Genomic DNA, 23,333 nt, shown 5'->3' with positions numbered 1-23,333 from the left:
CCAGGACTGAGCGGGGTGACCCGGCATGGCTTTGGTGTTCTTGCCACCTTCCTGTCCCCCTCCTCAGTTCCTTGGTAGCTACTGCTTAGGACAGGTCCTTTGTGGGTCCGGTCCTCACCTCAGCCCTCGGAAGTCGGCAGATTTCTGAGGCTCCGGGCTGTGTGATATTCCGCACAAACGGCTCTGAGGGGCTGAGCTCCTGGGTGTGTGGCCTCCTGCTGGCCCGTTTCAAGCCCACGAGTGGTTGTCCCCACTCACTCCAGGTGCCACGTGGCAGACCCCAGGCCACCGTCCCAGGCCCTCTTCCCCTTGTCTTTCAGATTCTGGGCATGGCCTTCTCCATGACCCTCTTCCAGCACATCCACCGGACTGGTAAAAAGTACGACGCCTGAGCCGGCTGGCTGAGAGCACCCCGGCCTCCACACGGACACTGTGCCGGGGAAGAAGATTTGAGCTTTGTGTTGCCTGCCCGCGCTCTCCAGACTGCTGACCCCGCACCCACCTCCCCAGCCCGCCAGCCCCCAGCCCACCCCGCCTCAGCCTACTTGGTGGGTGGAGGGCCAGGGAGGAGGAGGTGTGGAGGAGGTGCACACAGACCTTGGGTGCTGGGGGCGCCTGGATTCCTGCATCTGTGTATTTGCCAAAGAAGACAGGGTGGGCCGGGTTCGTGCTCCAGGAGCCCCCCGGCACGGATGCATTTCTGCCCCTGCCCTTCCTTGCCCTGACACTTTGTCCCCACGGGGGTGGGGAGCAGAGTGCCCCCCAGGTGGAGGACTGCCCACTGGAGGCCACTGGCGTCCACGGCCACCCCCGGGGGAGGGCTGGCGGGGGCGGGGGTCTGACCGCCTCTGGGCGAGGCCCCCGGGAGCATCTTGCCCAGGCTTTTTATACCTTACAGTGTAACTTTTTTATTTTATTTTACTCTGATTATGGTTATTCAGGAATATTATCTCTCAGATAAGTTTAGGGTTAGCTTTCTGATTTATAACTTTTTATTGCGTTGATTCCTGTAATGGTTTGATTTTTTTTTTTTTCCTGAGGGTAGGGGACAGGTGGGGAGAGAGGATGTCCGTCAGGTTTCAGTCAGGACAAACCACTGTGCCCAGGCGCACCAGGCCCTGGCTCAGGACGCTCTGAGCAGGAGGGAGAGTGGGCCAGGCAGTGGGGGCTGGGCGTCCATGGCCCTGGGGGGTCTGGAAGAGGCATGGGCGTGGGGGGGGCGCCATCCTGTGCAGGGGTGAGGCGTTTGCTGATGCCGGCGGCAGTTGGGGGTCCTCTGGGGGGCTGGCGCAGTGCTTCACCAGGAATGTGGCCAGGGCTCTTGTGGGTCCTTATTCTTCACTGATGAGCAGTCTTTCTTGTTTCCCTTCTTCCTCCCTCCTGCCCTCTGCTGGTATGGGAGGCTCCCCCTTCCGCCCCATGCGGGCATTCCGCGACAGGTTCTGCAAACCCCAGTTACTTTCACAGACATTCCTGCTAGAAACTCTCGGACAAATACCTCTCTAGTTCAGATGCTGCTCACTTTCTCACATTGCTTCTGGAAGGGGACGCGGTCCTTATGTTTTGCTGCTCAGACAGTGGCAGAGGGCCCATGACCATCAGGAGGGGAAGGTGGAGCTGGGGCCCACGATCATTCCAGCCACATCCAGCCACATTCACTGGGCAGCAGAGTCCCTGCGGGGGCGGGGGGGGGGGGGGAGATGGCCCTGGGGCCCCAGGATCCTCATCCCCTTCCTTGGGGTTCACTGATGGTGGAGTGGTGGCACGCATGTCCTCCATGGCCCCCAGGAGAAGCCCAGAGAGGTCAGACTGGGTCTTGCTACAGTTGCCCGAGGAAGCAGGCAGCCTAAGTCACGGAATAGGAGCTGAACAGGCAGGGTGGGGCGTCTGACTGCAGCAGGGACCCCCATAGGACTTAATGCTGGCCTGACGGAGTGTTTTTGCGGTTTGAAAAAAATAAAGTCAAGAATTCACGCAACTGAGCTCGAAAAGGCTATCCACGAGCCATCTAGGGTTGGTGCCCTTCCCCAGCGGGGCCTCGTGTGGGGCATCTGCCTTTTTCCTGCACCATTTGGCTCGGTCCCTTGATTTCCCACCAAGCCCATGTCTCCTCTCCAACCTCCACTTGGCTGTTCCAAAAGCTGAGACCTGGCCCCCCCAGCCAGCAACGCCTCTACTCGCCTAAGTAAAATACAGTTGGGACCAGAAGTACAGAACTTTTGGTGTGTTCAGGATTCCAGAGTTTGGGGGGTGGGGCGTGGAGAGTAGGGTGGTCTCAGCGAGTCAGGCAGAGTAAAGACCACCCCCCTGAGACAGGCGCAGAGGTGCCCCTGGGGAAGCTGGGGAGGTTGGTCCTTGGGTGGAGGATGTGGCAAGCACACTCGTGAGCCAGACTGCCCTCCCAGGTCTTCTGGCGCTGCTGTGTTCCTGGTTAGGAGCTGCAGCTGCCGCCCCGGGGCCTCCCCGCTGCAGGGCACAGAGCAGACATGTCATCATACCGGGGACAGTCGCCTGGTGGGACTCGATGCATAAGGACCTTATGCTTGGGGGTGGGGGTGGGATGGGGCAGGTTCGTTCATGCCTATCAATGCAATTTCAATTTTTGTTCAAATCCATTGCAAAAGCCTGATAATACCTGGGGGGGGGATGTGTATAGCCTCCCTGGCAATCTTACATTTCTGGAGCTTCAGGAGTGTCCTCTGGCCCTGGAGCCTCAGCCACAGTCCCCCTCTCCCTGCCAGCACCCTCTCCCCTCACCTGTCCGCCTTGTCCACAGTCCTCCAGACTGACATCCTGCCTCACCCCGTGCTTGGCTGTGTAGGCGTTTGAGGCTCCCCTGGGTGGAAGGCACGAGTGGTGGGGGGTGCTCTTCCAAGCCCCTTGCCCTTCCTGCAGGGTGGTACCCACAGCCCATGGAAGGCCACGCCGCATGATGTCTGTGTGGTGGCCCTGTGGCCCCATGTCTTTTCAGTTTCTCCCGACTGTGATCTCATTGGGGCAGGGTTACCTGAACAAACGCTCTCACCTGGGGCTTCCCTGGCCAAAATCTGAGTGAGTTCAGTCAGCTCTGATGCAGGCAGTTTACGGATTCGACTTAGAAGGTTAAGGTTCTGTAGACAGCTTCAAGGGAGTGCCGGCCAGAGACCTGGCCTTTTCCTGCAGCCATCTTGCAGAGGAGGTGGGCGAGCAGGGACTGAGAATTACCCTTGGGGGGGTTGTAGCAGGTGTTGGGGGGCAAGTCTCCACCTCCACGGCCCAGCTGGAGCACTGTCCCCCCTCTTCCCACCAGCATGGGCCTACATCATGGGCTCTCACTCCAGGAAGGTGGCTGACCCCACCCCAGACCCTCATGCGGATGTTCTGGTTTGACTTGGACCCGGGTGGCCATCCCTCCTTGCTTTGGTGGCCCCAAACAAGTCCAGGTGGCTGGAAATGACTGTCCCCGCCTCTGCAGCCCCCTGCCCACCCACACTGGTGGAGGTGCTAACTAGCAGGGACCTGGTGTAGGACGGGAGCTGGGTGCCGGGTGCCTGGAGCCCCCCCTTTGTCCCTCCGCCCTTCCGCATCCGGCTTCCCGTGGTCCTGGACTCCTATCGTGCTCCTCCGCGCCTCAGCGAGGCAGTGGTCCTGGCAGGTCCTGGCCTCCCTGTGCCTTCTGGGCCCCTGAGGGCCGGAGCCAGGGGCTCATGCCCACACCCCGCCCAGCCCTGGGAGCGCGGGAGAGCAGGGCCAGCTCGCTTGTTGGGTTCAGATGCACTTTCCTGCTTGCGATGCCGTATCTGTGCGCTTCCTTCATCCTGGTCCTGGCTTTCTTGAACACCATGTTTTTAGCATGTTTTTAAATAAAAACTGATAACGTGTCAAAAGCACAAACAGGAGGTCTCTTCGTGGTGTGTTTGTGTTCGCTCAGCCACGGTTGTGCCTTGACTTCTTGCGGTGGTTGGTGTGAGGGACACAGAGACTGATCAGGCACTGGCCTTACCATTCATCCAAGACACCCCGCAGCAAGGACTTCCTCCCCGCTTCTCGGGCCCAGGTGCCAGGTCTGCTGGGTGCGGTGGGGCTCAGTCCCCTCTGGGGTGCCTGGATACAGGCCTGGTCGGGGACCAGTCCCAGAGGCCCGATCTCTCTGCAGCAGAGGTCGGCTCCCACCTCGGGGTCTGTCACTGGTCACACGTGGCCAGGCCTGTGGGAAGGCCCGGGAGTGTGTTGGGGGAGGGGCAAGGAGTAGGTCATTCGTGGCTTCCCCTAAGGGTCAGGGGCTGTGGGTTTTAGGTATAGTCTCTCCCCAGTCCCCCTGATGTTCCTGGGGTTCGTTTGAGCCTGAGTGTCTTCCAGGGGTTGGGGGGGGGCACTCACAGCATGATTTGGCCCAGGCTGTGCTCTCTCAGGGTGGCTCTGAGACCCTCAAAGAAGGTACGGGAACAGCAAGTCGGTATGATGGGTCAGCAGGGAGCGAGGGGCGTCTTCTACCACGCAGACCCGCTGATGCCACGGCCTCGCGGCTGTAGACGTCTCCCAGTGTCCTGGGTGGGTTCTGGTGCGTGGAGTTGCCTTGGCTGGTGCAGTCACGGGGACGAGTCGCAGGTGACAGGAGCCCAGAGGTCATCCTCACCCGGGGCCACGTGTATGTGTGCATTGCTGCACGTGTACCGGGCTGGCGTGGGAGCCAAGAGTGAGCGTGCCGCGTGGGCCCCGTAGCAGGAGGGGGCTTCTCTGGACCCCCCGCCCCGCCCATGTGTGGAGGCTGGTCTCTCTCCCTCCTCCTCAAGGCAGTGGCCAAGTTGGCAGGGAGTTGTCCCGGAGCATCAGGCTTTGGGACCCCGTCCTGCAGCTGCTGTGTCCCAAAGCCTCCAGGGGTTTGCTGAGCATTGAGGAGTCTGAGGGGACCCCCTGTCAAAGGTCCAGCTAGAATGGGGTCCCTGAAAACCCTCCTAAGGAGATGCATCGGAAGGGACCTTGTGGCTGTGGAGTCAGGGGTTGGTCATGAACTAGGGGTGGGTGGCCCTCCAACATCCTCTGAGGTCTGACCAAGTCATAGGTGTGTGGATGGGAGCCCTTTCCTCTCTGTCCCTTGCTCTGGCTCCTGTCCCCCACGAGTGGATGCTGGCCAGGTTCCCGTGCTGTGTGCTTCTGGGGGACAGAGCGAAGTCCCGGGGCCATGCTCTGTTAGCACTGAGCTCAGGTCAAATGAGCTAAGCCGTGAAAGGCCAGCTGTGCCGGCTGGGCTGGAGAGACGGTGCTCTTACCAGGGCAGAGCGGGGCGTTGTTTATCCCTGGCCATGTCTGATGACTGGGCTAGAGCCTTCTGGGATGGGTGCTGGGCTCTTCAGCCCATGGGAGGGGGTGAGCGAGATGATCCTGGGGGGCCTTCCCCCATTCCGTGTGCTGTGGTGGGAGAGCTGCCTCCCCATCTGCGCTCAGCAGAGGGCCTGTGGAAAAGGATGGCTTACGAGCTGCAGCAGAACAGGCTTGGTACCCACGTGAGAGCGCCTTCAAAATGGCCCAGACCAGGGCTTGCAGGGACAAGATGCTTATCCACCCGAAGACGTACTGAATACTTAGGCCAAGCACCTAGGGTACAGTGGTGAAGGACCCAGACCAAACCGTGCGCTTACAGAGCCAGCAACCCGGTGGGGACCACAGAAGAGCAGACAGGGTTGCAGCTCCGTGCTGTGATCATGCTGTTCACGGGGGGGGGAGAGGCGCTGACCCCAACTTGGGGAGACGATGTCGCAGCTGAGAGCTGAAGACAGCAGTTAACCAGGCAAGGATCGGAAGGTGCGCCCTGCCGATGTCGTTGGAGCGGGTGCACCGGGCAAGCGCGAAGGGGGGTCTGGAGAGAGCGGCAGCCACCAGATCACAAGGCACTAAGCCAGGGGTGAGTTTGAACTGGAAGCCAAGAGCAGAGCCCTCTGACCGACTTCAAGTCCTGTGTGCCTGGCTCAGATCTGCGCTTGGGAAGGATCCCTCTGGTTGCGGCGTGCAAAATGGTAAAATGGAACAGGGTAGATGCAGGGATGTCAGGGAGGGGCTGTGACAGTGACTTAAGTGAGAGATGATAAGGCCCACAGGCAAGTGTCAGTGGGAGGGAGACCAAAGCACCAGACTTGAGAGACCTATAGGAGAATTGAAAGACTTGGCGATTAACTGGGTTTACGGGGGTGGGGGGGCGCCAGGGGAGGGGAGAGCATTCTTGCCATCCATCCAACATGACGTCAGTCGCCCCGGACAGGTAGATGACTAACCGTTTGCACCAAATGGAGGATGAGTGTGTTTTCCGGGCTCATGTGCAGGCAGAGACCAGCGTGGTAGAATTAAATCTCTCTCTCTCTTTTTTTTTTTTTTAAAGATTTTATTTATTTATTTGAGAGAGAATGAGAGAGAGCACATGAGAGGGGGGAGGGTCAGAGGGAGAAGCAGGCTCCTCGCTGAGCAGGGAGCCCGATGCGGGACTCGATCCCAGGACTCCAGGATCATGACCTGAGCCGAAGGCAGTCGCTTAACCAACTGAGCCACCCAGGCGCCCCTAAATCTCTCTTTTGTTTGCACTGAGCTTCGCAGCTTGCAACATGCTTTCATATATATTATCTAGGTTTCTCTTGACCTCAAGTATTTTAGTTGCTGTCCCAGTGCCTTAACTTTCAGTGCTAGAGACGGGCCATGTCCGGATGAAGAGCACTGGTTTGGGAGCTGGAGGGTCCGAATTCTCACTCTGCGTGTGCTGGTCCTATGAGCCCTGGGTGGTTACTGACCTTGTTCCACTGTCATCTGCACGATGAGGGCAATACCTGTTTTCCAGATTTGCTGTGAGGATTAAATAAAACCACGCACGTAAAGACATCCAGCTGGTGCGTGGACCAGGGTAAGTGCTTGGCAAGAGATTGGTCAAATCTGAGTTCTCAGGAGTCCCAGACTAGAGGTGGAACCCCAAGGAAGGGCGTCCCCCTGGCTGAAAGCTGGGGACACAGGAGAGTAATCTGGAAAGGGGAGTCGGTATATGGGGGGTGGTAGTAAGCTGTGGAATGGAGATGTGCAGGCTCAGGGGGGCCTCCGTTTTGCTCTGGAATGGCCCAGGAGCAGCATTCAAGGCTCCACAGAAATAAGAGGGAAGTAAGATTAAATGACCGTCACTTTGGACACAGAAATATTGGCATTGCAATGGTCCCTTCTAACGCATTCAGCGAAGAGGAGGAGGCTTTCGATTGAGCCATCTCGTTTTTGCTGAGTTTAATGACAGCCGTGGAGATGGACGGCCGTGCCTCCTTAAGCTACAGAAAGCAGAGCGCCACGCCACAGGGCCTGCTGCATGTCCTCTCGGTGGCCCCACACGCTGCCAGGCGGCGAGAGCCAGCTGGGGCAAACTGTGGGCGCTGTCTGCTTTCCCTGGGTGTCCCGTCACGCAGAGGGGGCGGGGAACCCGTAGAGCAAGGCCACATGGGGGTCTGTGGCCAATTCGGGTGGGTTGAGCCTGTGGCTCAGAGATTTTCCATCTGGTGGCCTATGGAGTCTTCTAAGACGTAGTCTCGGCCAACATGCAGAGCGGGGCTGACCCAACATGCGGACAAGGCGGGCCCCGGTGCTGTCCTTCAGTGGCCTCAGGAAGCCCCTTGCCCTTTGCCTCCCTCCTCGTGCCCCCACTGATGTCCCCACCAATTCCTGGGACCCCAACATATTCCCAGTACATGTCTTTTCTCTGGAAAGGGACTCCAGTTCCTGAAAGGACTCAGCCTTCTTATTTACAGGTTGGCAACTCAGGGAGACACATTAAATTTGACCTCTTCCCCAACTTGGGGGTTCTCTAAACCGCCATTAGGGACTCATGAGTGGCTTTCAATGTTTTAGAGGTCCAGCGGAAATTGCTTGTGACCTCGTCACGAGTGCTCAGGCTAGCGGGAACATGACCCTCTTGGCTGCCCTAGTCACGTCCTCAGTGCAGGGATGCTGTTGGCACCTTGTTGATGGCCAGGGCTGGAGGGAAGCTTTCCTCACCACCTTCTTCACCTCTGGCCTGAGCCAAAGGATCGCCCCGGGTCCCTCACAGCACCCCTTCCTTTGTGTTCAGTCCTTGCTCGATTGGGTTTCAGCCCAGGGACAGAAGCAGGAGGAAAAGGCAAGTAGGGGCTTCTCGTGTATTTGTTTTTAGGAAGAAGGTAGTGGAGGGGCCCCTGGGTGACTCAGTCGTTAAGCGTCTGCCTTCGGCTTGGGTCATGATCCCACGGTCCTGGGATCGAGCCCCGCATCGGGCTCCCTGCTCGGCGGGAAGCCTGCTTCTCCCTCTCCCACTCTCCCTGCTTGTGTTCCCTCTCTCACTGTGTGTCTCTCTGTCAAATAAATAAATAAAATCTTTAAAAAAGAAGAAGAAGAAGGTAGTGGAATGATCTAGGCTTTTGGACCCTGTGTCTCCCCCACCCCCACTGACAGTCTCTCTATTCTCAGTTGGGGAGAGGGAGTAGGAACCAGGGTCCCAGCTCAAAGTGAGCCCACCTTGTGGCGACATGACAGCCTGGCACTGGGGCTGACATGAGGCATGGCACCTGCTGGGAAGCAGTGGCCACAGACAGGACAGGGCCAGCTGGCGGCCACCGAGGACAGCTTCACAGAGCTTCTCGCTGCTGCCCACCTACCCGAGGCCCCTCTCGGCCACCAGAGCCTTTCTAGACAGCAGTGATGCTCACCTCACCGCGCTCCTGTGTGCAGGAGGCAGGGGCCCAGAGGGATGCTCTTCCCTCCCCGGCACGCTCGTGGGCTTCTGTGCATGTGCACACGCATGCACACTCACAGTGATGCTGGAGGAGACCATGTGTCCGGGTCCAACAACATAGGGACCTCGGGCGGGCCCTGGATGGGGTCCAGTCCCTGTCTAATATGCAAGCCATCAGAGGGAATGAACTTGACCAAGGGGGCCGGGGAGACCCATGAGAGCTGGCCAGGCCTGCAGACTAAATCTGCTTACACGTGAAGTGAGCAGGCCCCTTCCAGCTTCTTCCCAGGTGAGAGGCTCACTTCCCATCTGCTTCCCCAGCCCCCTCACCCCAGTCTCGCCATCTTGGGACCCCCAGAGGCTAGCTTTCCCAGGTACTGTTCAGGCTCGCCCACTCGCCCGCCCCGCCAAGTTTTCTAGGCAGAAGAGTGGAGGAGATCGGATGAATGGTTTGTGTCATGAAAGCATTTACTTCTTGGTGGCTCCACACTGGGCAACCTGATACCTTCCACTCCTCTGAATCATAAGATTGAAGTCTTTTTGCTTTCGGAGGAAAGAGTGTCCCACTCTGCATTTGGGGATGGGGGCAAATTAGCTGGTCCAGGTGAAGAAACACTGTCACTCTGGAGTGAGATGGGCTGGGGGTCTGGGTAATGGTAGCAGTGTGTGTCTTGGCTTCCGATGCTCAGCTGGGAGCCTGAGGGTCAGCCAGAGGGGGCCCCTCGCCCCTGACCCCTCACCACATGCAGCCTCTGCTGCAGTCAGCACGGGGTGACCTGCAGTAGGACGTGCAAACTGAGCCGTGCGTCGTGGTGAATGGTGCGGGGACGCTGGCTGACCATAGGCAGAGAGCTTTCAGGGGAATGCAGTCCGAGCCCACTTGTCTGAGCCTGGCTCTCGCTTGTAGCCACATGTAGCCACATGTGTGGGCAAGGCAAGGTCCGTTCAAAGAATACGTGGGAGCAGACCAAAAAAAAAGGGTAGACAGGACCCCGATCAGTGTGGTCAGTGGGTTTCCTAATAGGACTCCCCCTTCCTCTCCTTCTCCCCATGACTAATGTCAGCTCTAGCACGTACAGTAGGTTGAAAGACATCTGATGAACTGATGGTCTGAGATTTCCCTGCAGAGGAGGAAAAAAGCAACAGAAGGTAGTCCTAGATACAACTCCTTTATTATCATGCCACCCAGCAGGTGAGGCCAGGCTTACACTGAGGCCAGCTGAGGAGAGGGACATGTTCCCAACTACACAGCAACTTCTCTATATGCAGTAGGTAAGGTAACTTCTCAGTTTCTAGAATATTGTGACGACCCATATCCACGGGCCAGCTGGTTCCAGAAGCCCATCTGGCCTAATACTGGGCTGCCTGGAATTGCTAGTGGCACTTGCACGGGGGGTCTTGGGGGCAGAAGCAAGAGAGGAAGGGGGCACGTGGGAGGCTGGGGGATGGAGTACAGGCGGGGCGGGGCCATCGTGCTAAACTAGAAAGTGGGGCGACGAGAATGGAGCTGGACTCTCCCAAGGCACAAGCTAATCTGTTCCCTTCCAGGGAGAGGACCCAGGCACCTGGCCTCCCAGCCACGGTCACAGACCCACGCAGAGGGCAGAGCAGGTGCTGCAAGAAGGCACGGCAGGAGAGGCGCGTCCCTGGCCCGTCCTTGAGCGGTGAATGGGCTGGGCTCCAGCCAGACATCCTCACGGATGCTGAGGGTTGACGCGCATACAAAGGAAGGTGGCCCAGCGTCCTTGGTGGGGTGGTCTGAAGCAGCGGCTCTAAAAGGGTGGGTCCAGGACCAGCAGCACCATCACCTGGGGACTTGTTAGAAATGCAAGTCCTCCACCCCGCCCCTGCAGAGGTGACCATCTGGGGGTGACCCTCTGGGGGTGACCCTCCAGGCGACCTGATGCATCGTCAAGTTTGACAACTTCTGGTTCGGCCACATCATAGCATCCTCGCCGATGTGAGCAGTGACACAGAAGATGCGTTTTCTCCTTAGCTAGTCAACCGCCTTCCCCTGCTCCTCCCCCTCTCTCCCCAGGCCCCAACTGGCCAAAAGTGGAGAGTATTTGTAAGGCGGAAAGTGGGGTGGGTGGTAATGAAAGTGTTTCAGTTCATTTCTTCTATCCCCAAACCCTGGGACGGGCCAGAGTGGCCAATTCTAAGACCCTAACTGGCTGCAGGGCACAAGGATCCTGAGGGCACCCCCTCCCAAGTGCGGCGCTGGCCCTTCTGGACCTAAGTGCCTGTGGCCGTGCACGGGCTGAGAGGCCTGATGAGATTCCAGGCAGTCAGCTCTGTGAGACAGAGACCATGCTGTGGCCACACCCCGTCCCCGGAGTCCTGCATCAGCAATACAGGGGAGGGAATGGTAGCTGGAGGTGGTTAACATGCCCCCCTGCCCCGCCACAGGGAGCCTCCTCCCCACCCAGGGTGGCTCTGAGTGCTTGTGACCTGAGACTTTTCCCCCGGGCCCCACATGGGGCAGGGAGAGGGGTTCCCCATGCCCTCGCCAGCCCTGCATGCCCCCAGATGTGATCACCGCCTGGGCGTGAGATTCCGCACGCTGTGTGCGGGTTCCCATTGCTGAGGTCTGGTCTGCTCTCACTCGGTGTCAGCACTGGCACCCGAGGTGACGGGCTGGCCCCTGCCCTGAGCGGTGGTCCTCAGGGCCCGCGCCTGCAGCCTGAGCCACCGCACTGCCTGGCTGTCAGGGGGAAAGAAGCCAGGCCGCTCTGCTGAGTGCAGATGCGCAGGGCGCGCAGGCGCAGCGGCTGATGGATGGTTCCGGCCGCCCCTGGAAGGGGGGCCAGGCGCTGCTATTGGACAGTGCCCCCCGAGGGCCACGCTGTTCCTGAACGTCAGCCTGATGGCTTACTGCGCAGATGGGAGAGCCGGAGGACCCCGAGCAGCGGGGGCTCTCAGCTCCCCTTGCTTCCACCCGGCCGGGGTGCAGGACGGCAGCCACGGCCACTGACCGGCCAATCTCTTAACAGCTCTGAGCCTTAATGTCGTCGCCTGTGGAGTGGGACAATAGTACCTTCTTGCAGCGATCGCTATGAGAGAAAGCACTTAGGGGACTAACACATTCTGAGCACACAGTAGGCCCTCAGTAACCACCAGGCCCTGGATGCTCCCCCGGGGCGAGGCCAGAGTGGCCCCTGGAGTTGGGGCAAGGCTGTCGGGAGGGGTAGGGAAAAGAAAGGAGAGGTCACGAACATTTTAAGCAAGTCTCATCCCCTCACCAAAGGCCGGGTTTCATTCCTGCCTCCCCAGGAAAAGGAATGAGTGAAATGAACAAAACGGGTCATCCCGAGTGGGGACAGGCCATCCCTCTCAGGGTGGCTGCCCCAGCGCGCGGGTGGAGGGAAGGGCGAGGATGGGTGACTCAGGCCGTGTGGATTCCAGCAGGTGCCGTGGCCCGACCTCGACAGGATGCTGGCTTCTTTTCTGGGTCCCGGTGTGCTCACACACCTGCTGCGGGCGGCGTGCAACAGTCCTGCGTGCCCTTCTCTCTCCCCGAGGAACGCGCAAGCACCACCGCCTCCACGCAGCGCCCTGGGCGCAGATCTGCATCCTCTCAGGCCGGGCGGGCACCTCCTGGGCTCCAGACTCCCGCCCTCTGCGTGTCCCGAGCCGGAGCCCGCTGTATCCTGGGCCTCCGTTCCCTCTAACCCTGCCTCCCCTCCCGGGCTGTGGGCACGAACAAGCAGATCAGCGTTGCCTAAAGCTCTGGGCCCTTCTGTCTCTGCAGCTCGGACCATCCATCCTCCAGCGGCCGTCGGGGTGGGACGGTGCCCAGGGTAGAATCACAGCTAATCCCGCCCTCTGCCCGGGTGGCCTAACCCCACGCGGGGGCCGGGGCAAGGGATCCCCGCCTGTTACCATGTCCCACCTCCACAAGCCCCGCTGACCTCAGTCAAGAGTGCGGTGACTCCAACAGGGGGTGGCAGGTACCACAGGACCCAGCCCCTCCCCGGGCATCACCGCCTCCCGCGGGCCCCCCCAAGGAAGAACACGGCTCTCTTTCAGCCCTCCCTTGGTAAGACCCAGCAGTCTTCCGCCTAGCCCTGCAGAGAGCTTGGGGGGTCCATCATTTCTCGATTGTCTGCACGAGTCCCAGGAAGTTGGAGGGCACCAAAGATAGTCCCAGTACCGTTTCTTCCGGCCTTGGTGCAGTCCGGGATTGCTGGAAAGCTGGTCTCCCTGTTAATGAGTCTGCATCAGCAACCCCAGGGCCCTGAGGGCAGAGCAGATAAGCCAGCCAGGGTTCTGGTAGCCCCTGGAGGACACCCCAGGTCAGGGAGGCCACCTGCCCTGGGCAGCTGGTCTTCCCTCTGTGCGTGGGCGTAATCTGTGTTCTGAGGGGGCACAGGGTCTGTCCAGTTGGGGGCTGTTTGGGGGCAGCAGTGACCTGTGTGTGGGAGAGAACACCCTTCACCCAGGACTGACGCAGGTTACCAAGAGCTGCGCTCATCACACTGGGGCCTGGAATGAGCTGGGAGGCAAGGTGTGACCTTTCTTGGCCTTGATTTTAGCCACAAGGGGCCACCCTCTCATGGTGGGGTGTAAGAGGGTCTCCAGCACGGGCAGCACGGGACCTGGAAGGTACAGGAGCCGGGTGCGGGCTTCTCTGGCTCTGGGCTACCCACTTGGAACAGCTACGGGCGGGGCGGGGTTCCCTGTGGCTGACTTCCAGGTTAACACCTGTTCTTTGGAAAACCGCCAGTGTCTGTACTCTGCATTTTCCAGGGTTTTCTTTCTTTTCCGTTCTCCCTTAGTATTTGAGAAAGTTCTTCCTGAAAAATCCCCTGCCTGATTCAGAGAAGCAAGGGAGAATCAAAGAAAGGGACTGTATTCACTCTGCGAAGCGGAGCGAGGGCTCCTGGAGGCGGCTCGGTGGTGGCCATGTGGTCAGGGGCTGTGGGCCCAGGAAAAACGGGGTTCAGGGCAGAGCACCCCTCTACTCAGAGCTGCACCTTCTCCGTGGCTCCAACCTTCCGGGGTCTGTGATTTGGCCTAATCAGGAAGGGGTTTTCACTCCCACCAACATTAAGAGCTGGAGATCATTTTAAAAACCTGGCATTCCTGAGAATCAGGCCATAGAGAGGAGATCCCTAAGGGGCATATTAACTGTGGACTGGGGCTCAAGGCCATGGTCTCCTGAGGGACCTCTCCCAGGGATGGCTTCTGGGCAGTGCACAGGGTCCTGGGGCAGCACGTGGTGTGGTGGCCACCTTACCTGCCTTGGTTCCCTCCCTGGCAGTGCCACGAGCCCACCATCCCAACCCCAGCTCCGGGGTCCTCACCCCAGACCTCTCCACTGCCGGGCCCTGCGGGAAGGAACCAGGCCATCGGGGCATTCCCTTCCAGTTGAGAAGGTGTGGGGGTGGGCACATCAAAGGACTGGGTCTTCTGGGGGCAGAGCTGACCCTAACTGCCCCACCCTAAGTATTTCCCAGTGGGGAGAGAAAAGGACACCAAGCAGAGACAAGAGGAGGGGTGCTCAGCACCAGTGGGGAGCTCACGGGCCCAATGCAAGGAGGAGTCCCAGAGGGGCTGGAGTCTTCAGACCTTCATTTTAGTTTCCGGAGTTGGGAGGGAGCAGAGGGTCTGATTCTCACCCTCCTGCAGTCCACGGGCCCCCCACTGCTGGTGAGGGGTGCTGGTGGGTGGGTCCCCTGCTCGGGGATCCTGGCAGTGAGCACTTGGAAGTGGGGGGAGGGGGCTGAGGGCCCCCGGCCTGGGGGGGAACCACAGGAGTCAGGGTCTCGGGCACTTGGTGGGCCTGAAGGGGCTGGGCACAGAGTAGGGGCAGGTTCTGGGAGTTTCTAGGCAAGCTGGGGCTGACTCTGCAGGCCTGGAAGACGGGATCTGGGCACCTGTCTTCGGAGGGGGACGCAGTTGGCCATTAGTAAAAATGCAGCTGGAGCCTCCGGTGCAAGCAGCAAGTGAGAACCATCCCGCAGATCTGCCAGGCGGAGAGAGCAGAGGGGCGAAGAGGTCAGGAGCCCAGGCAGTTGCTGTCCCGGGAGTGCCCTGGAGCAGGCTGGTCACACTTGGGCGCACATGGGGACCTTGACAAAGGGCAGGTTCCAACTCAGGAGGTCTGGGGTGGGGCCCGAGATGCTGCATGTCTAACAAGCAGTCCACTACGGGTCTGTGGCCCTAGATCTCCAGAGACGGCCCGGTTTAATTAGACGCTGAGGGGTCGTGGTCCCACTCCCTCACTGCTGTCTGAAGCTCTCTCTCTAGGAGAGGTTCTGTGTATTGCTGCTCTGGGACTCCAGAGCAAAAGTAAGGCTCGTAGTTGATTCTCTGGCGGATGCACAGAAGCCGCTGGGGAAACGGAGCTCTCAGAGGCTGTCACCCCGTAAGCCAGCGTGGAGCGTGGCACCAGCCCCAGCCCCAGCCCCAGGAGCCGGCCTGCCAGCCCCTCCGTCACATCCACTAGCTGAACAAGGAGGCGCTACGGCATCCTGCCCACAGCAGGGCAGTCCTGCAAAATCACCAGCCCCCTGTGGCGCCTCGCTTTGCTGACCTCTGAAGTGCAGGACAAGAAGCTGGGGCGTGGCACACCCAGGAGGCCCACGAGGGTGATCTTGCTGTGACAGCAAGGCCACTGGGGCCCGACCCCCTGCGCACAGGACGGAGGCGCCGCCAGGGCAGCCCCATGACTGTCCCGTGGCGCATGGGCAAAGGTGGATTTCCCCGAAGACGGGGAACAGGGCCCCCATCGTTCCCAAACTTTTCCAAGAGCTGCTGCTGACCGGATCTTGCCAGAGCACAGCTGGGTGCCCCCGGAGCTCAGAGCGGTGGGGGCAGGTCAGGCTGATGGGGACGCCTATGTGCTCGCAGCCGCTCGGTTTCTCTTTGCAAGGCCAGCTTGAGGAGGTGGCGGAGGATGAGCGCTGCTTCCTGCCCCTGCCACCCTGCTCTCCATCCCCCCGTGGGAGGACGGTGGAGCCCCGGGAAGCTTTCAGCTTTCAGACTCGGCACTAAGAGCAGTGCTAGTCCACATCCGGACTCGGCGCCACAAGCTGAAGGCGGCCTGAGGAGTTATCTCGTCTCCCTCTGGCTTTGAGCAGGTGCCATCGTGGCCATTTTGCACCCAGGGGTCGTGCAGCACGCCCCCGTCCCTGTCCTCACCTTGTGGTTTGATGGCTAACCTGCGGGGTTAGCTGGATCTTTCTGGTTCTTGCTGAGGGGGAGGCCACATGGGAAGCGTTGGCCCAGCACAGACTTGTGGCCACATTTACGGAGTATGGTCCAGAATCTCACCAATGCATGTCCACACACACCGCCCCCCGCCCCGACACATGCAGAGGGGCCAAGGATGCACACTCATCAACATACATGTGCACACGCACACAAGCACCCTGAGTCATAGAGAGGAGTACTGGACGCCATCTGATCCCTGAGCGAGCACCAGCATCTCCTCCCAGCCCAGGGTGAGCAGAGAGAACAGGCGATCAGCTGAGCGCAGGGGCAGGAAATGGGGGCGTGGCCCAGCGCGCGAGGGGCAGGGCTGCATGGTGCCCGGCGCCCTCTTCTGCCAGCCTGCCTAGGTACAGCATTTGCCACCGACAGGGCCCTTTGAACAGGGAGGGGGCATGCTTTCAGCTTCTTTTGAGGTTTTTGGGCCAACACCTGATTGTTATTAAGAGCATCAAGGAAGGGCCAGCGAGGTCCCAGGAAGCCAATCCAATATGATCTTTCAGTTTCCCTTTTAATGACCTACAGATCCCAATCGTGGCTGTCCTGTGAATCTTCGGGGCTCTGCAACATGTTTCCATCCTACAGTCTGGAAACATCGGGGTGGGAGTAAGGTAGCTTCTGTGTGGGGCTGTGTGACCTTGGCCACAGTTATAGCCCTCTCTGAGCCTCAAAGCTCCCTGTATCAATAGGAAAACCTCCAGTCTGTTCACTGGTTGATAGCCTTGCCTGGAGAGATTTTTTTTTAAACTAGGATGATAGGACCAACTCATGGTTCCCCTCCTGCACCCTGAGCCTTTGAGAGGCCAGGCAGTGGCTCTCCCAAGCCCTCAGGATAAAGCCCTCCCCCCACAGCAGCCAGCCAAGGCTTTGCAAACCCAATTTCCTCACCCTGTCACTCTTCCCCATCTTGATTCTTCTTGTCAAACTCCTTCAAGGTTTAATTATCTATCACTTCCCCCAGGAAGCCTTCCCTGACGGCCCGACAGGTTATGGCCTGCTCTGTGCTCCCCCAAGCCCCAATTCTCACACTTGTCCAGTGCCCCTAACTGCATGCGACAACCATGTTCCATGTGTCTCCTCCCTCGAGGGAAAGCCTGCTGGGAGAAGGGGGCACACCCTGCCCACTGGTGGCCCCAGCACTGGGCACAGAGCAGCTCTCGTTACGAAGCTGACAGAGGATGCTCTCCCTTCGGCCTCCTCTGCGTGGCCTCTGGGTGGAGGCTTCTCGAGTGCGTGTGAGCAGGGCAGTAGGAAAGGGAGCTGAGCCACTCCATCCTTTCTGGACAGAAGTTTCCCTGCCCGAGTAGGCTAGAAATGAGCTTCCAAAGTTACTTCAGCTTGGAGGGCCTCCAGAGTCCGCCCACAAGAGGGGAAGCTGGAGTTGGGGTCCTAGCTGGCTCTGCCATGGTGGCTCTGTGGCCGCTAGCAGGTAACCACACCGCGGGGCTGGGTGTCTTCAGAGGTATACGAACAGGGTGGGCCCAGTGTTCTCTACCCCGGGTGCACACGGGGATCGCCTGGAGGGCTTTAAAGAGCACCCATGCCCAGGCCTCACCCCAGTCTGGGCCTGATACTGTGCAGTTGGGCCTGACTGTCCTGTGCAGCCAGGGCTGACAGCACTGACCTAGCTAGCTTGGGAGCACCTTCCAGAAGGAAGAGTCTGTGATTTGGAGGTACCTCAAGACCCCAGTTATCCCTTTCGGGTCTGAAAATCCTGAGTAGTGAGTCACAAGCCTGAGGCGGACAGAGGGGCCCTGCAGGGTCTTGCTGAAAGGAACAGGTGCACGCCCGGAATGCACAGCAGCAGCGCGGGAGGGACATGCAGCCTACCGTGGGCAGGACGCGCGCTGCAGGGGCGGGGCCAGCCCCCAAGCTCTGCTGCAACCTGCAGCCACACGCAGCTTCGTGCTCCGCGGGCACGGCTGCTAGAAAGTTCCAGTTGTTAAATTCTCCCATCTGTCTCCTCGTAAATTCCGCCTGTGGCTCCTGTCTGTCCTCTAGTCCCTCCCGGGAATGTCCCCTTGCTCCCCCACACGCCTACCTTCGGGTGTTTAAAGGACTGTGATGGTGCCATATTCTCTGTGGCCCCTGACCTCCCTCATCTGACTTCCAGGAGCCCCGTGCTCCTGTCACTCACGTGGGCCGGTGTTCTCGGCCTGGCTGCACGCGGGGTCCACCAGGGAGCTTTACAGGTATGTTGGCGCTGGGGTGCCAAGCCCCAGACAATGTGATTGGGCGGTACCTGGCCAGTTCTAAATCTCGCCCGGTGGCCCCCATGTGCAGCCAAGGTTGAAGCCTGCTGTCGTGGAGGCGCTGTGGAGATCCTGTGTCCCTCCAGCCAGCCACCATGTCTCCTAAGCATAGTAGTGCTTGGTCCACACATACACGGGGCCACAAGTGACATGTGGCCAAACCCCAAACAAATCGGGGTTTGTTAGGCACATTTTCTGTTTGGTGTACCGAGCATTCACAAGACATGCTTTAACATTCTAGAATATTGCAGCACATGAGGTTCACCGAGGCAGGGTCCTTACCAAAAATCATGGAACCTTAGAGCCCCAACTCCTGCTTCAACCCGAGCAGCTCGTCCCCATGTTTAATAGCCCGGCTCCTAGGTGAGATTTCCATGGATTAGAGAAGTCTGCCTCCGCACGGAAGGCTCGAAAATGTCCAACTCCTCCATTTTATAGGAAAGGAACCCGAGGCTCAGAGAGGGAACGTGACTTCCTCAAGGTCACATAAGGAGGGAGGCCCTCTGACTTCATAGCAAGGTCTCCTCTGGTCCTGGGCACCAGGGAAGCAGGACACTGCCTTTTATCTCCTGAGCCTTGGGGGTCTTGGAAAGGCCAGGCTGGGCATGTGTGGGGAAGGTGCCTGGTGCCCACTCCGGTGGACGAGGGCTGGGAGCCTGGGCACAGGCCTGGCCTGAGCCCTTCCTCCCAGCTGGTGGCGGACCCGGACTTGGGCAGCTTAGTTCCAGCATCAGCCAGCAGAGGGAGCTGTGACCGAGGCTTGGCTGCTGCAGGGCCAGCAGGAGCAGGAAGGAGGGGAGAGGCCGGGCAACGGGGTGGGGGGGGGGTGGGGGGGGGCCCACAGCGGTGGCCAGGGGAAGCTCCCTCTGAGGGACACCAGCAGCAATTCTGCAGCGAGCTGCGGGCGACAGAGACTTCACGGGGGTGTGCGTGAGGAGGAAATGTCTGGGGCCTGCCGCCGTCCTGCCCGACAACGTGGCCCCCTGGGCAGCATCTACCGCCCTCCTTGCTTCACCTTGACCTCAGGTTTGGGACACTGGCGGACCCACACCCTACGCCGGGCCTCACTGGCCCTGTCCTCAGCTTCCACAGGCTCCCAAGGCCGGAGAGGTCAGGAAGAAAGGGGTGGAGAGTGTGGCCAATGCTTGCTTAGTGTCCATGCTGAGGTGGCCCCTCACACCTGAAGCAGACAGTAGGTTTCTGGAAACTTCAGTGGATCCAGGAGCTGGAGCCCACAGCAGCAACTGCTCGGCTCAGTACGTGGGGCAGAAGGCCTACGCTAGGGAAGTGCAGAGAGGGGCCGTTGGATGCCCCCCCACACACACACCAGGGGGGCTCCTGGCCTGCCTTCGAACAAGCGGAGGGGGGTGGGGCGCACGCTGCTCTGGCCAGGGAACAACGTTCTGAGAAGGCTTTTTCCAGAGACAACGTGCCCACGTGGAAATGAGTCCAATGATGATGGGTGCCATTTATTGAACACCTGCTATCTGCTCAGCAAGGAGCCAAGTGATTTACATATATATTGCTAATCCTCTCACCAAACTAGGGATAATTAACCCCATTTTACAAACAAGGAACTGAGGCCCAGAGACAGCATAACCAGCCCTGGGTTGCCGGGTCCGCCCCTCCAGCGGGTAGAGCCCTGTGGCGAGGCTGCGGCTAGATCCTGCGGGCGCGCAGGCGGATGTGGCCGGGCCGCGGTGATCTGGAAGGAACCCCACCGGGGCAGGTTCTCCACACCAACTGCTGCTACTGCCCCTGCTTTGCTTTCCATGGAACGCTCTGTTGGTGGTGGTGGGGTGGGGAGTTGGGCAAAGCAAAAGACCAAAAGCCAGGAGACCTGGGTGCCAGTTCAGGACGTGACACCCTCGGGAAGTCTTTTCTCTGGGTCTCAACTTTCTGATCTGTAAAATGGGAGAACACGGACACTCGCCTGGCACGGGTCTCGGGTTGCGGCGGGGATCTGAGGACAGAAAGTACCTGAGACCACTCTGAAGTCTACAGATAGCTGGACAATAGCCGCGTGCACTTATGGGGAGGCCTTCACGTGTGCCGGCACCGTGAGTGGGTCACGTTCATCACCTCGTTCTTATCTAGACCTTACGTGGCTGGGGACAGGATCCCTGTTTTGTGGATGAAGCAGTGGTGGGGGCAGGAGCAGAGGCAGGGGTGGCCCCAGGGCTTCTGATGGCCCGGCTACTGCTCTCACCCCTCCCCTGGTCAGTGCTTGTGGTCGCAGGAGTGGGAGGGCGGGGCAGCACAGAACTCCCTCTTGCACCGGCTGGGCCCTTGCCCCCTGTGTCTGCCCCACCCCAGGGTGCCCCTCCTGACTCCTCTCTACCGACCCTTGACTGGAGCCACTGTGAGAGCGCCACTGATGTCCTGGGGGACAGCAGGGGGTCAGGTGGAGCACTGAGACGGCAAAAGGCATCGCTCAGAGCAGAGAGCTGGGTGTGCAAGGGGGAGCGCACATCCACGGACACACACATGTGTGCGCACACACACACACAGAGGAATGAGTGCATGTACATGCACACACATATACACACATGCACAAGCACACCTGAACGCATATCCGTGCATACAGCCCCACGTACACCTAGATGCATGCGGACGACCCGTGGCCCCACACATACCCACGTGCACACACAGAGGGTGCATTCACATACCTGAGCCCACACTCACACTCCTCCCAGGTCTCTTACAAGTTCAAGTGGGCCCCCGGGCCCCCAGGCATTTTCCTTCATCTTTTCTGGGGAAGAGAGTGACCACTGATGCACCCTTGGCTGCCGAGGGAAGGTGGGGCGAAGAGGAGGGGAGGAGAGGGCAGGACAGCACACGGGCGCGCAGAGGGTCAGTGATTTGCGATCCCCGCCGATGGGAGAGGGGCTCACAGCTCCTCTACGCAAGCCCCTGTCCTAATCCCGCCCCCTCCGACTCACCTGCAGACAGGCCACCCCGATGCCCACCGCCCCCATGAGCAGCAGGTGGTCAGCCAGGAACTGCTCCAGCTTGGTGATGCAGCCTCCCTGTAAGGTAAGGGCAAGTGCCACAGGATGGCCCGGAAGCAGGCGAGGCTGGGGAGGGAAGGGTGCTGCTGTCCACCCAGCTGAGGGCAGGCCAGAGGCTTAAAGGGCCTGGCCAGCCCTTCGGGTGCCCACAGGCTTCTCGGGTGACCCAGGGGCCTGCCACGATGTCCCAGAATCCCCCAGGGCTCGGTGGAGACCACTGAGGGCATGTTGCCGCATGGCCCGTGCGTAAGTGTGTCCTGCTCCCCCCCACCCCGCCCCTCTGCCTGAGCCCGCCTCTCACGGGGTGGGGGGGGGCTCCTGGATGGCAGGGAGCTTTGGGCACTCACCTCCACCTTGTAGATGTTGGAGGGGTGGGCCCGTTGGCCACAGCGCGCCACCACCGTCTTGCAGCAGCTGTCGGGCACCCGGCGGCCCTCGGCCTCCCGAGACCGGATGTAGGCGCTGTGCTGCCAGTCAGCGGAGCTGTTACTCCCACAGCACTTGAACTGGAGGGAGAGACAGAGGCTGGGGGCGAAGAGCGCGCGCCGGGCTCCTCCAGCCCCTCCGTGGCCGGGCCGCAGGACTCATTATTCAGATATTGACCCAAGGCCTCTTTGTCCTCCCTGTGAGTTCTCCTGTGCCTGCAGGAGCAAGGAGCTGGTCTCCCTGGGGCTTCTCTCCAGGCAGGTGCAGAAGCTGACTGCAAGACACCTTCTAGCCACCCAAGTCCTGTAAGGAGAGGATGCTGGCTGTCCTGACGGCAGGGAGGGTCTGTGGGAAGATGGGTGGGGAGTAGATGCAGGTGGGTCCCTGAGAGAGTGGGGCTGTGTACCCCTGGGCAGAGCCCAGGGCAGGGCCAAGACCACATGGGGTGGAGGGGGTTCCTGGTCACCCAGGGAGGCAGGACCCCAGGGAGGTAGGGTCCCTGGACCCTCATTCAAACCCTGAAGCCTCAGAGCCCTCAGACCTGCAGGGACGCAGAGAGGGTCCCAGAGCCCCAGTGCGGGCAGGTCAGTGTTGACAAGGGGGCAGTGTGGATGCTGGATAAGACGGGGGGCTTCTGCACCACTCCAGCACAGGAACGCGCCCCCCCCCCCCGGGGGTCCGGTGATGCAGACACACAGGACGTTGTTTCTCTCTTGCCCTTCTGAGTGGAGGGAGGGAGACCCCAAGTCCCCACATGAGCCACAGAGCCAGCTGTTTCGAGGCTGTCTCTGGTGTGTGGAGTGCAGGCAGGGCGGGAGTATGCTCAGTACAGTTAACAAGTGTGTGTTAGGCACCTACTATGTGCCGGGACTGAAGTTAGCCCGGGCTCACGCGTGAGTCCCACGGTTCCCGGCTTTCTGAGGCATCTCAGTAGCTTACTAGGAGAGCCACAGGGAGACGTTGGAGCTGAGTAGCTCAGAGGAGGAGAGGCGAGCAGCTCTGCTCATGGGCCAGGAAAGGTCCCACAAGGAAGAGGAGGAGCCCTGAGGAGGCAGGCAGGATGGAACAGCACATGGAGCCGGGAACAGCAGGGTGTGTGCCAGGAGTCACGCGGGATTATCCTTCTGCATGTCCCCTGGACAGGTGACTTAGCCTCTCTGGGCTTCCGTTTTGTCACTTGTCAATGGGGCTAATGGAGTACCTCCACGCTGGGTTGTGTGAAGACCGTGAGAGATGATTCTGGGAACCCTGGAGAGGAGAGCCCTGCAGGGCTGAGCAGTTAGGAAGAGACACCGTCTACTGCGATGGTCATTTCCTGAATACAGGCATGTGGGTGTCATTGACCTTAGGGGGTGCGGTCCACAGCCCAGATGCTGGCCCTGGCCTGAAGCCCACTGCCTTCTCGGGGCTGTTTCCTCAGGCCTAGCATGCAAGCCTGGGCCCAAGGTCCCTCGTCCCTCTGGTTCTGACTGTTGCTGGCATGTGTGGGCTGCGGGCCACATGCTCTGGGTCCCCACGGAGACCCTGGGCAGTGGCAGACACTGGCTCCCGGCTGTGCCCTTCCTCATGCTGTTCCCCACTCTCTGACTGCCCCTCCCACCCTCTCTGCCGAGGCAAACCCGGGCCCTCCTTCCTGGTCCCCCCGGCTGGCCTCCCCAGCTCTCTTCTCCACTCGGAGGGGCCTCCCAGCCTAGTGCTGCCTGCAGCTGTGTCGGGCTCCAGGAC

The 23,333-nt window shown here is 60.0% G+C and overlaps 2 protein-coding genes across 10 annotated transcripts in view; one reads left to right on the top strand and one right to left on the bottom strand.

The window, feature by feature from the left end:
* TSPAN9 (tetraspanin 9) overlaps positions 1–3,878 on the top strand; it is a 194,038-nt gene extending 190,160 nt beyond the window's left edge. For all 7 annotated transcript variants that reach the window (XM_045874046.3, XM_045874047.3, XM_045874043.3 and 4 more), the window contains one exon: positions 321–3,878. In XM_045874046.3, coding sequence (XP_045730002.1) covers positions 321–392 — 72 coding nt within the window. In that variant the 3' untranslated portion in view covers positions 393–3,878. The remainder of the gene's footprint in view (positions 1–320) is intronic.
* Positions 3,879–13,313: 9,435 nt separating this feature from the next.
* Positions 13,314–23,333, bottom strand: part of TSPAN11 (tetraspanin 11) — a 67,550-nt gene continuing 57,530 nt past the window's right edge. For 2 of the 3 annotated variants that reach the window (XM_054507224.2, XM_054507225.2), the window contains exons 6-8: positions 21,530–21,688; positions 21,114–21,248; positions 13,314–14,672 (exon numbers count right to left, since the gene is read on the bottom strand). In XM_054507224.2, coding sequence (XP_054363199.1) covers positions 14,613–14,672; positions 21,114–21,248; positions 21,530–21,688 — 354 coding nt within the window. In that variant the 3' untranslated portion in view covers positions 13,314–14,612. The remainder of the gene's footprint in view (positions 14,673–21,113; positions 21,249–21,529; positions 21,689–23,333) is intronic. The other variant, XM_045874040.3, reaches the window with a different exon arrangement.

The sequence above is a fragment of the Mirounga angustirostris genome, unplaced genomic scaffold (genome assembly GCF_029215605.1).
Source record: "Mirounga angustirostris isolate CCGP_5_RB_7025 unplaced genomic scaffold, mMirAng1.0.hap1 SCAF_5, whole genome shotgun sequence".
NCBI lineage: Eukaryota > Metazoa > Chordata > Mammalia > Carnivora > Phocidae > Mirounga > Mirounga angustirostris.
The sequence above is the reverse complement of the archived record's forward strand: the minus strand, read 5'-3'. Positions and strand labels throughout refer to the sequence as shown.